General features: G+C 41.9%; 1 protein-coding gene across 1 annotated transcript in view; it reads left to right on the forward strand.

Moving 5' to 3' along the window:
• Positions 1-12,722, forward strand: part of DRD4 (dopamine receptor D4) — a 39,442-nt gene extending 26,720 nt beyond the window's left edge. Inside the window, exons 3-4 of the mRNA XM_061613084.1 lie at positions 2,945-3,498; positions 12,456-12,722. Coding sequence (XP_061469068.1) covers positions 2,945-3,498; positions 12,456-12,658 — 757 coding nt within the window. The 3' untranslated portion in view covers positions 12,659-12,722. The remainder of the gene's footprint in view (positions 1-2,944; positions 3,499-12,455) is intronic.
• Positions 12,723-13,040: the final 318 nt, after the last annotated feature.

Below are 13,040 nucleotides of genomic sequence, written 5' to 3' on the forward strand. Positions count from 1 at the left end.
CACCTTTGGATGAATTATAAGTACCAACAGAATACATGTAGTTCTCATAACTAACTTACACAGATCTCAAAGTATTGATACTAAATTCAGTCATACTTCTACAGCAAAAAACTTGGATAATTGCATTCATCTTCTTTAATAGACTAATAGACAAGACTGAGATGCTGTTAGTGGGTGGTTCTTCTGACCGGATGGTGGATGTCCAACCTGTTCTGGATGGGGTTGCACTCCCCCTGAAGGAGCAGGTCCGTAGCTTGGGGTTCTCCTAGAACCATCTCTGTCACTTGAGGCTCAGGTAGCCTCAGTGGCATGGAGTGTCTTCTACCAACTTCGGTTGGTGGCCCAGGTACGCCCCTATCTGGACAGGGATAACCTGGCTTCAGTTGTCCATGCTCTGGTAACCTCCAAATTAGATTACTGCAGTGCACTCTACGTGGGGCTGCCTTTGAAGATGGTTCGGAAACTGCAGCTTGTGCAAAATGCAGCGGCCAGATTGGTAACAGGGACCAGACGGTCCGAACATATAAAACCGATTCTAGCCCGCTTGCATTGGCTGCCTGTATGTTTCCGAGCTCGATTCAAGGTGCTGGTTTTGACCTATAAAGCCTTACATGGCTTGGGACCACAATACCTGATGGAACACCTCTCCCGATACTAACCCACCTGCACACTGCGCTCAACATCCAAGGCCCTCCTCCGGGTGCCTACTCCAAGGGAAGCTCGGAGGGTGGCAACAAGGGAGAGGGCCTTCTCAGTGGTGGCCCCCAAATTATGGAATGATCTTCCTGACGAGGTGCGCCTGGCGCCAACACTGTTATCTTTTTGGCGCCAGGTCAAGACTTTCCTCTTCTCGCAGGCATTTTAGCATGTGTTTTTAGATTGTTTTTATATTGTTTTGAATTTTAAAATTGTGTTTTAAATTGTTTTTAAAATATGTTTTTAAATTGTATATTTGTTTTTGATTGCTGTAAACCGCCCAGAGAGCTTCAGCTATCGGGCGGTATACAAGTGCAATAAATAAATAAATAATAGGAATTCTCAGGCAGGTATAAACTTCCCCATCACTTTTTGTTGGATTTGGCATTCACTTTCAAATTGAAAACCTTTTTGCCCCAAGTGTAGCTCCGGTGTATTTTGGAGCATGTTCAAGTCCTCTGGCTCATCTGGACTGGTCAAAATGTTCTGGAGTTCTGCCACTGTGTATTCTGAACTTGGTACAGCTAGGACTGTCTACACCAGTAGTCTTCAGCCTTTTCAGATCCAGGACTCATCTTTAACCCAAGTATGTATTTGGGCGTGAACACACACACATGTACATACATACATATTTGTATGGTGGTAGTGCTGCTGTTGCAACCCTCTGCAGATTAGGCTATGTTCCAGCAGTGGGTACCAACTCATCAGTTAAAGGCCAGTGATCTACCCAGTAGGGTCCCCTCTGATACCCTGATGCTGACACCTGATCCTGTATACTTGGTTGCTGGTGTCAGGTGTGCTACCTGATTTGATACAGTTGACCACTTAATGTCTCTTCCACAGATTTCACAAACGAAGAGAAGGAATTTGGGTCCTGTGGAAGCAAAAAACCTTTGTTCCGTAGAACTGCTGCTAGACTTCTGGCTGTCAACCAAGCTCGTGTTGAGCCTGCATCTGTCTGTATTAGGTCTAGCAAACTGTGGGCCACAAACTTCCTGTCTAAATATTGGAAAGGAGCAATTTTGTTGAATTGGTATATAACTGGTCTGTAAATAAATGCACTTTGTTCAGAAATTGTTTGAGGTCATTGATAAATGCAGGTTTCCCAGTATTATTTGGTCCAGCTAAAAGGATGGTATTTAATTTTATACGGTGATCCATGTGGTGCGTCCTTCCCTGGCTCTCCCTGTCAGGTTCCTACCTGCTCGTGGTTACTGCCTGTCTCTAGGCACCACCAGGGACTCCACCAGTCCGGACCGCACTCTCTTATGGTTTACCTATCCGCTCTAGCACAGATCTCAACAGATCCCCCTGCTAGGCAACCACCAGTAACGTCCCAATACTAGTATTCCCAGAGACTCTGAATACTGGTATTGTTATTCTCTTCACCGCTGCCACCATTTGTTACAGTTCCCCTTCAGCCTTGGTCATTACCTTACCCTCCCTTCTGGTCTGTGAAACCCCAGCCAAGGATCAGGCCTTTGGTAAACCAAATTAAGTATTTATTACAGATAACAAAGCTAACAAGATTAACAAGATTTCTTCTTAAGGCACATAAGCATATGGTTTTACTCAATACTAATCCGAACTTCACCTCCCTCCTGGTAAACAACTCTCTCAAACCCCACCAAGCAATCCACTCTTTCTCTTCTCCCCCCCATTCCACTCTCACTCTTCCTTTTATACATTCAGCCATTTTAAACACTCAGCCAATCATCTCACATTCTACTGCCCATTCACTCCCCCTCTTTCACTCCACTTACCATGTATCTTCTAAAACAACAACACTTACCATATATACATTAATATAGGAACATCACAATCCACTTGAAAAAAAGTTTTATCAAATGATTCTGGATTCATTCCTTCATGCATATTATGAATTAGTTCAGCACATGATGGTGTTTGTTTTAAAAAAAACCCAATGTCAATAGTCCAACCTGTAGCTTTGATCCATTCAAGAAAGTTTGTTCCCAATCACATGGAATGTGCTAAGCACAATCAGCTTTAATAATTCATAGATTATTGTTGGATTTCATAGAGATAGCCAATGTGATGCCTTCCAGATGTTGTTGAACTCCCATTAGCCCCACCCAACATGGCCAATGGCCGTCAGGGATGATGGGAATTAGAGTTCAACAGCATCAGAGGGCACCACATTGGCTACCCCTGTCAAAGAATCTGAGAGGCTCTAAGTCATCCACTCCATGAGGATCCTCCCAGCTTCATCCTGTTCTTTGTCCTCTAGGTTCATTGCTGTCTCCATCCCACTGAAGTACAACCGGCGGCAAATTGACCTGCGGCAGCTGATCCTCATCTCCACCACCTGGATCTTTGCTTTTGCTGTTGCCTCCCCAGTCATCTTTGGCCTCAACAATGTTCCAGACCGGGACCCTATGTTGTGTCAGCTGGAGGATAACAACTATATTGTGTACTCTTCCATCTGCTCTTTCTTCATTCCTTGCCCTGTCATGCTGTTCCTTTACTGTGCAATGTTCCAGGAACTTAGGCGTTGGGAGGAGGCTCGGAAGGCCAAGCTGAAGAGCAGCATCTACTTGGGCAATGGGCCACTGTATTGTCCACCGCCCATCATTGAGAGGAACCAGGCTGAGGTCAAGCTGGAGGAACGCAGCCTATATACCCACTCCGAGTGCTCTTTACCCAGGGACTACGTAACCAATGGCATTCAGACTGTGTCCTACCCACACCTCAGATATCCACCAAATGGAGGACTCAGAAGGAAGCAGGCAAAAATCAATGGCAGGGAGAGGAAGGCTATGAAGGTGCTGCCGGTTGTGGTTGGTGAGTGTGCAGCATTTAGTGGTTATTTAACACAATTGAGAATCACCAGACTGGTTAAAGACAGGGGTAGAAAGACTTTAGGAGCCTCCTGTTAACAGGAATGGGATATAGGCTGCGACTAAATGAGGCATCTCCATTTATTTTATTTATTTATAATTTGATTTATATCCCACCCTTCCAGCACGAGCCCAGGGCGGCAAACAGATCTGCCTGTTTTGATTCTTCATGTTGTGTCTCTTTACCTTACAGGACTGATAGCTGGCTGGCTACACAAAAGGGTGGGATTGGCTGTAGGTTATTTAAGCACCCATGGCAGACTGAGCACTTTCTATGTCTCTCTTCATAAACACACACACAAACACATTGTGGAGGCTGGTCCATTGATTAGGGCGAATGAGTCAGTTCCTCACCAATCACAGACTGCCTTCGAGCCAACTCCCACCTGCCTTCTGTCTTACTGACAACCAGTCAGGGAGTGCCTCTGTCTGTCATTGGCTCTGGCTCCATCTCCTGCTAGTCTCCCTGCCATCTGCCTCACCAGTTCGAATGGACACCAGCCACCACTGCAAACACATACTTTTGCTAATTTTGGCTGTAGGATACCATACTTCCACCCCTCTCCCCCGAGAAAAACTCTGTGCATCTAACAGGTGTATGGCAGGCAGAAAGTGAGGAGGCAAAACTGCCTCCACTGCCACAGCTTCATGCTGAGGAAACATGGCACATTGTATTTTTGCTTTTCATGAAACTGTTTAAAAAAGATAGCAATCCCACTTGTTTGATTTTTGGTGGTTAGTTAACCTCTTTTCCTGAGACAAACAAAGGAACTTGCTGTTCCCAAATCAGTTATCTTGGGTGCTTTGCAAACCCATACAGATTTCACTGTATAACAATCCACACAAGCTTTCTTCAAAAGTATAAGCTTTTCTTTATAAAAAAATTATTTGCAAATTTAACAAAAAGTATAAGCTTTTCTTTATAATTTTTTATTTGCAAATTTAACAAAGAAGAGGACTTCCGGGAAGGGTGAGGGACTTCCGGGAAGGGTGACTTCGCTTGTGCCTGCTTTTGGGACGGGCTCCCGCCTCAAAAGAAGCTTATTCAGATATAAATCAGTCAGAACATTTTTTTTTTGACTGATGAAATTTCTCCCGGGCAGGGAGAAACGTAGAGATCAACCTCAAAAGCCTGTTTTTGTTGGGAGGACTGGATTTCATTAATTTATGAGATAAGGTCCAGCCAACAATGCCGGACGGACTTCCTAACAAGCTCTATCTGCTTAAGCGATACGTTTATCTTTTCTTTAAAGAGAGAACGGACTAACAGGCAAGCACCCTTCTTTCTATTATTTTTTTTACTTGGTTTAAATTGTTGCAGCAAAAGGAGATTTGTCAGATTGATCGGCTTTGGACAACTTCTGGGTGAGATATAGCTCTTCTCTGTTATTCACGAAATTAACAGCTTATCTCTGTTTCTGTCGCAAAAAGCTGTCCTGGAAGTGCATTCTAAAGATAATAAACAGAAGAGGGATTTCTATTCCTGATTTCTATTCCGAGGAATATTATATTGTCTGGGACTATTCTCTTTTTGGTCTATTTTATTTTGACGAATCTGCTTCTTCACGACGCCACTAACTGTTTTGATGCTGGGAACTAAATTTGTTTTGCATTCTTGAACATAGAGAGATAAGGCAGGTTGCTCTGTTTATACTGTGATGTCATCAAGCCTGGAATATTAACCCAATTGTTGCTGAAATAAGAAGTGGTTCTTCTTTATTTTTGTTTTGCTTTGTTTTCGTGGTTTTAAAAATGGCAATCAAGAAAGTGGCTGAGAATCTGGAAGTAATTATGTTTCAGAAAATAATGGATGAGATTGAGATAACGAAACAAACCCTGCGACAGGGTAGTAAGGAGCTGAAAATTGAACTGAGCAAAATGACGCAGGAGCTTAAAGAAATAGGGGATCCTGTGAGAGAGGAGAATGAGATCAGAGATGAGAAAAGAAAAAATAAAGGGAAGATACAAGCCCTGGAGATTGGAACAAATGTGGAATTGGAAAAAGATCTGGAGTTTATGGATTTTAGAAATAAAATCTACTGTTTGGAATTTAACGTTATCTCTGAAGAAATTAATGAAGATATTAGAGATAAAGTTATCAATGGCTTGGATAATCTTCTGGACTGGAATGATGTGATGGAGCTTGATATAGAGAAAATCTATGGAATTAACTGCAGCCATGTGACAATGGAAAAACTCTTAAGAGATGAGCCAGTGCATTTTGTAAAAAAGAAGAACACAGATATGACTTTACAACAGTATTTCAGCAACTTATTCAGAATGGATGGCAAGAAAATATTTGGGATAGAGGAAATTCCCATCAGACTCTTATTATATGACTATGGCTACAACAGCAAGATTATTATGGAATACTGATAATGGAAGATTGGACACTGAAATTACTGGACTTAACAGGACTATTGAAGATGGAAGATGGAACTAATAGGGATAATGGAATAATGGCTATTGAAATTATTGGACCTAACAGATTCTGATGAGATGGATTAATCGAAATGTTTATTTGGACTATGGTTATGACAATAAGATTATTATAATTATTAACGAGATGGATTAATTGACATGTTTATTTGGAGAAAAATTGATAGATATATTTCTTAAAGAATTGAAACCTCTCTTTGACTTTTTGTGGAAAGAATAAAGTAATGTTTATGAGATTTGATGATTAATTAAGATAACTACTGGAGGAAAGTGATTTTATAATATGATTTAAGAGACAGGATTGTTATATATTGTAGACCTATAACTGATTTGATATGTGACAAATGGGAAGTCAACATTTTATTTTTTTTTTGTTTAATCATTTTTGTTTTGTTTTGTTTTTTGTCTTTGAATGTTTTATGATTTTGTTTTCTATGTTTTATGAAAATTTGAATAAAAATTATTGTAAAAAAAAAAAAAGCAAATTTAACAAAGAAGAGAAAAAAGAATAAAAAAGAAGGAAAAACAGACAATGCATAATAATAATTTTATAAGCACAATTAGAATTTACTCAGCATGTTATCATCAGTTTTACGATAATTTGATATTAAACCAAGCCAGTTTTTACTTCCTAAATGGGGAGGCCCATGGTCTCAAAGCCACCAGAAAATCACATCCTCTGACCTGAAAGCCCATATTGCTAATCCAAATGTGTAATGGTTAACTGTAAGAGAATATATCTGCATGTGCTCAAAGTGATTTTTGGGGTTTTTTATGACCATTTACTGAAGGGCTGAGTCTCAAATAAAGCTCTGGATTAAATACTTTTATGGAGCAATCCAAACCCAAGATCCACCCAGATGAGGGGGGGGGTTGGAATAGGCAAGTCTCAGGCTGAGCTGGCTGAAGTCCCTCATCCTGGTTCAGCTGGAGGTACAATGGGATAAGACCTCCATCCTGGCTCAGCTGAAGCCAGGTCAGCCATGGCTAGAGTAAGTCCCCCAAAAGGGGCATGGCAGGGGAGACTTACCTCTGTTCCAAATGCCTTTCAGCTCAGTCACATGATCTAGCAACCCAGCAGAAGAGACACTGTGGAACAGGGTGGTGTAAGCCAAACTCTGTTTTAAAGGCCTGTTTTCCCTTTGCCAGTCAGCCCTACTTCTGAAAGGGGTTTGGAATAGGGGTCATTTACTCTGGTTTAATTTAGGCCATCTTAAATTATACTGCTTCCTATAGTCTGGGTTGCTCTTCCAATTGGTCAAAGTTCTTAATAGTCCTTGTCTCAACCCTATATGTTGGGTTAGCAGTTCTCACCATTTTGAATAGGAGGAGACTGCAAGATAGTGTCTTAGCAATGGCTACTTCCAGACTGGGTACTCCCTGTAGAATTATCCACTCTCTGTTTCCTCACTTGTTTCAGGGCATCTGTATGAGATCATTAACAAAAACTTATCACTCTTTTCATCCTATTCATAGCTTGGGAAACCTGACTTTTTAAACTTAATGGAATAGTTGTGCAGTTTCCCCAAGTGCAGATAATCTATCCCATTGCAATTTGAGTCGGATTATGGTCTGTATAGAATTCTCAGACGTTTTCTAATTTGTGTTCTAGCCCAGGCATGGGGAACCTCTGGCCCATGGGCTAAATTAGGCCTGAAAGAGGTCCTAATTTGACCTGCAAGGCCATTTTCCCCAAGCCACATCCATCTGCTCAACATCTGATGCCAATGTGGTGTAGTGGTTAAGAGTGTTGGACTAGGACCTTGGAGACCAGGTTTCAAATACCCACTCAGCCATGAAGCTCACTGGGTGGCCTTCAGCCTGTCACCCCTAACCTACCTCACAGGGTTGTTGTGGGGATTAAATGAAGAGGGAGAGAAGCAAGTATGCCACCTTGAGCTCCTTGGAGAAAAAGGTAGGATATAAGTGCTCTAAATAAAAATAAATAAATATGACATCAGGGTGGGGCAGGTAAACTCACAACTGCCAAGGAACAATCAGGAGCCTTAAGGTGTCCTCTCGATTGTTCCTTAGCAAGTGGGAACATTTGGTGTCTTTTTAAATTGGCACCACGTGCAAGTCCTGCTGGGATTGGTTCCATTCAGCAACACTGGATAAGCACTAATCAGTGCTCACTGCAAAACCCACTGGGATCAGCTGCACTTGGGAGTTCACAATATTCCTTTGCAGTACAACTTGATTACCTCTCCCCTTTCCAAATAGTTAAACCATGGTAAGTTTTAGCAAACCCCAAGTTAATCACAAGTTGTTCAACAAAGTTCAAACAAACCATACCTTGTTTCTCTAAAGTTTGGCTTGTTTTCCAGCTGTTCTTGCCATTTTCTCTGTTGCTTGGGTGAGTGTCTGAAGTGAGATATAAAAAAAAAGTTAAGGAAAGATGCTGGGTTCACATGTAACACCAAGCTATAATTAAAACAAACCAATGTTCATAAATCAACAATGAATCATGGCTTCAGATCATGGTTTTTTGACATAAAGCAAGCTATGGTTTAGCCACTGGGCAGGGTTTTCATACAAACTAAGTCATGTTTTAATGAACCATAATTTAATACACCATAGTTTATGTGTAAACTAGGCAAAAAGGAAAGGTTCTGTGGGCCTTTCAGAGAATATTTCCGGTCTCCTGAAACTCCATTTTTCACATGACAATGTTTACCTACAAAAATCCAGCTCAGCCCTAGGCTGAATCTTCCTCCTGTCTGAAGATTTGGAAGAAGGATATGGCACACTTTTTGCTGCTATTCAGTGGAGGCTGGTCCACTAGGGGTACTGGAGTACAGCCCTTCTAATGACAAAGTCAGGCATTTAAAAAAAATTCCCCCCAAATTCTCCAAGCTGTACAATCTTTCCTGTTCTACACACACTTTATAATTTCTTGAACTTACAAAGGCTTGTGAAGGCATTTCTGTCAGTCTCCTGTTCTCTGACCAATCGGTTCTCAGCACTACTCTGCCAATCCTAATCCAAAATGACAGCTTTGTAGCTATGACAAAGAAGTCCCTGCTAAGCCTGCCTGCTTGTCAGCCCTACTAAGGAAGGCTCCCATTCCATCTGTTATGAGGCCTGTGCAGCAGAGGAAGTACAGCAAATTAGGGTGGAGTCAGGACTACAAGAACAGCCCTATGTGGTAGCCTTAGCCTATATCAGAATCATAAATTGATTCTGAGCGTGCTCAGAGGTGTTTTCCCAAAAGACAGATCTTCTCACTAGTAACCAGAGAAGCAACAGGGAGTGTTTCCTACTTTGAGATTTTTTGTGTGACCTTCTGAGGGAGAGCAAGGAAACAAACAGTGAGTCTCTTTAATAAATATATATTTTTAACTTAATGATTTTGCATTTATTTTTGTGAATTGGGGAATTAAGAAGGGAAATAGTGGATGGCTTGTGTAAGTATTGCAACAAAATCTGTATTAACCATTTCCCTGCATCCATTCATTAAAAGCTGGGTAGAACAAGGCAGGTTGATCTGAGCCAATTGTAATTCCAGAATATTTTCCAGAGTATTTCCAGAAAAGGTGTGTGGATCTGCTTCCAACAAACTCCTTCCCTAATTTTAGTTCAGAATATTTTCAGTGCAAAGGAATGGAGGAAAATGTTGGTGCTATTATTTCTAGCTTGCTTTTGGGTGAATTTTGTAAGTGATTTCTAAAATGAAAAGCCTGGGATCCGTGCCTGTCTGGATATTACTCCAGACATGGAAGATATTCTCCATAATGTCAGACATAACAGGGCTGATTAGGATTAGCCTGGTGTGATGTACTCTGCATATGAGCAGAGGTTATTACTTCACATTTTCAGGACTGAGCCATGCACTACTAGTAGGTTCTGCTATACTCTGATGTGACCTGGCTCAAATAAAACAATTTTTTGTTTATTGATTTGAATACTTATACTTTGTTCTTTTAATTTAAAGAAAAAAGTGTTTTGTATAACAAAAAGTTAAACTGATTCTTGTGGAGAGGAAAACTACCTGTGTATGTTTCGTTTTTTGGTAATGGATGTGTAGGTGTAATCAATACATGAATTCAAAAATAGTAGCACTTTGCACATGTGTAATGGCACACTTTCCTAAATAAGTGCTGTACAAGTCCTACTGTGATAAAGACAGCAAGGTTAAAAATTACAGCCCTCCAAGAGAAAATGTTACCAGCCACCACCGGTCCTATTAGAACTCCTCCTTTGGCCTGCTTGATTGGGCAGTGCACAGCATAACTTCGTTGCTATAATTTGAGCAGTAAGTAACAGGATTTTTTCTGCAGGGAGCTGTTTCACATATGCCAGTCATGCTTAATTTCTTGCATGATTCATCCCCTCTGGGATCTATCCAGACTCCCCCTTCAAGTTTTGGAGCACTAGTCTCTGACAAGAGAAAGGAATCGGGGATCCCATCTTTGTATGACATTTTGTTTCTGAACAGATGTGCATACCTTGGCTCTTCCATGAATGGCTGCTAGGATCTCTTGCTCCATTCAGGTCACACAGAAATCCCCAGCCGTGGTTAGGAGCAGGGGAACCGCTCCACCTGCTTATCTGACAAAGAAGAAAAGAACTGCTGAGAAATCCTTAGTTGGCCAAATGTCCAACTACCTACAGAGAAGCAACTTGATTTGTTAAGAATTCTGTATGTATGGGGCTCCGTTTGGCACCCAAATGGAGCTCCCCCACCTATAAAGGCTGCATTGTTCACTTCATTGAAGGGAACAGTTCTGTACAGAGAAAGGGCCCGAAAGCTGCATACATTGTTTGCTTTGCTGCACACATAAGGCTGTGCATTGAGGCAGTGGAGCATTTAAATTCTGTGATCGGAAAGCCTAGATTCTGAGGGTAGACTAGATTTTGCAAACCAGTACCATTGGCCATGATTTTTGAGGGCCAAAGGTTCTCCAGCCTTGCCTTAGACATTCTGTTGGGAACATTTTAATGGTATTTCATTCTAATGGGGGCTTTTAATGAGAAATGCTATAGCACCTTTCAGTTCAGGTGAAATTTCACCAGATGGGCAAGAGTGTGGAGTGGGGGGGGGAGTGGTGATGGGACCCATTATTGTCAAACTTTTGAAATAGTGAGAGAGCGAAACTGTGTCTGAAGCCTCCCTTTTTTTAGTACCAGGAGTGATGATGCGTTGTTCTGTGATCAGCTTTGTTCAGGTCAAACTAAAACGGTCATATAATGGACCCTTGAGACTGTAAAATCTTTTTCTTTCTCTTCATGGCTTAAGGGCTCTTCAGTGGCTTAAGGGCTTCCCCCTCCCCAATAATTTGCCTCTCTGGAGGCTTTTCTGCTAATTGTAGGACTAAAATCACAGGCTTTCTGTGGCATTAACCAGCTTCCCTCCTGTTGAGCAGTAAAGAGTACTGTCTGATGAAGAGCACTCAGACTAAACACAGGGGTTAGATGAAGATTTCATGATCTGCCACAATGGCTCTCTTATGAAGCCCTGCAGTGTATACCATAAACCAAGGTGGTGAACTTTTTTGACCCCATGAGCCAACTTTGACAAGTGGGTGGGGCACTGTTAGTCACATAATGTCAATATGGCTGCCCCATCCACCTGCCACAATCCTTTGCATAGGGTTTCCAAGCTTGAGAACCACACCACAAGTTGTCAGCCCTATACTTTGCAAGCCACCTCCATGCTGATCCTTTCAGCCTTCAACATCTCTCAACAGTGGAAGAGTACAGTGTAGAGTTGGCAGATTCAATGCAGGACAGGTCCCGCCTGGTACTGCCTGGTACAAAAGGGTGATTACATCAGTTGAAATTCTCCCTTCTGTAAAAAGACAAGAGCTCTGTTCCATATTGAATATGGTAATCTGGTCACATTGTCCCTCCATGCCTTGGTTATCAACACCTGGATGAGTAAACGACTCAGCCCCTTCCATCTAAGATACAGTCCTGGTTCAGATGATCATTCAGTGCTTTATAAACCATGGTTTATGAAGCTGGGGACAAGTGTTGAGGCTGAGCACTCCTCCCCACTCCTCCTTTCCTTGGGCCTCAAGTGACAAAGATAGATCCAGAAGGACCCCTAGATTATGGACCTGCTCCTGCAGAGTGAGCACAAACCCATCTAAAGTAGGTAATTGACCTATCTCTCAGACATGGAAACCACTCACTCACAGACACCCTCTGTCTTGTCAAGATTAAGACTCAGCTTTTTGACCCTCATCTAGCCCAACATTGGATCCAGACACTGATCCAGATGTTACAGAGAAATAGCTCTGGTGTCATCAGTATACTTGTGACACCATCTCATATTGTACAGCCACTAAGCCTTTCTGGGTTGCCAACTGAGCTTACTCTTGGACAGCTCAGCTTCTCTACATCAGAGAAACTGAGGCACAGAGATTTCAAGATTTAAGTAAATGACTCCTGGTTTCATGGGGAGCCTGCAGCAATCAGAAATCTGTTTATTTGTCCTTCTCTCTCTGTCTGTCACAGGTGCTTTCCTTTTCTGCTGGACTCCTTTCTTTGTGGTCCACATAACCAGAGCTCTGTGTGACTCCTGCACCATCCCCAGTGAAGTAACCAGCATTGTGACATGGCTGGGCTATGTCAACAGCGCCCTCAACCCCATCATCTACACTGTCTTCAACACTGAATTTAGGAACTTCTTCCGTAAAGTTTTGCACATCTTCTGCTAACACTGCTGGATTCTATATATAGAACTGGACTCTAAATATAGAACAGAGTACTGAACAGGGCAAAGAGCCAGACAAATTTAACTTCTTTATTAAAGTTTTATTTCTTGCTACATTGCTGTGTGTTTCTTTTTTTCACTGGCTGGGTGAAGACAGATGCTATAACAATAGTTCCCCTTTTGAATGCACAACAATTATTGTCATAACTACCCATTGCACAGATGTTCTCTTTAAATACCTTTTATTATAATAGGGAGCAGCCTTCCTTAGCCTTATGCTCTCCCGATGTCGGGACTGAAACTCCCATCATGCAACTTGTATCATGATGGCTGGAGCTGATGGCAGTTGTAATTCAAAACATCTGGATGGCACCAGGTTGGGGAAG

Source organism: Rhineura floridana, chromosome 2 (assembly GCF_030035675.1).
Source record: "Rhineura floridana isolate rRhiFlo1 chromosome 2, rRhiFlo1.hap2, whole genome shotgun sequence".
Taxonomy (NCBI): domain Eukaryota; kingdom Metazoa; phylum Chordata; class Lepidosauria; order Squamata; family Rhineuridae; genus Rhineura; species Rhineura floridana.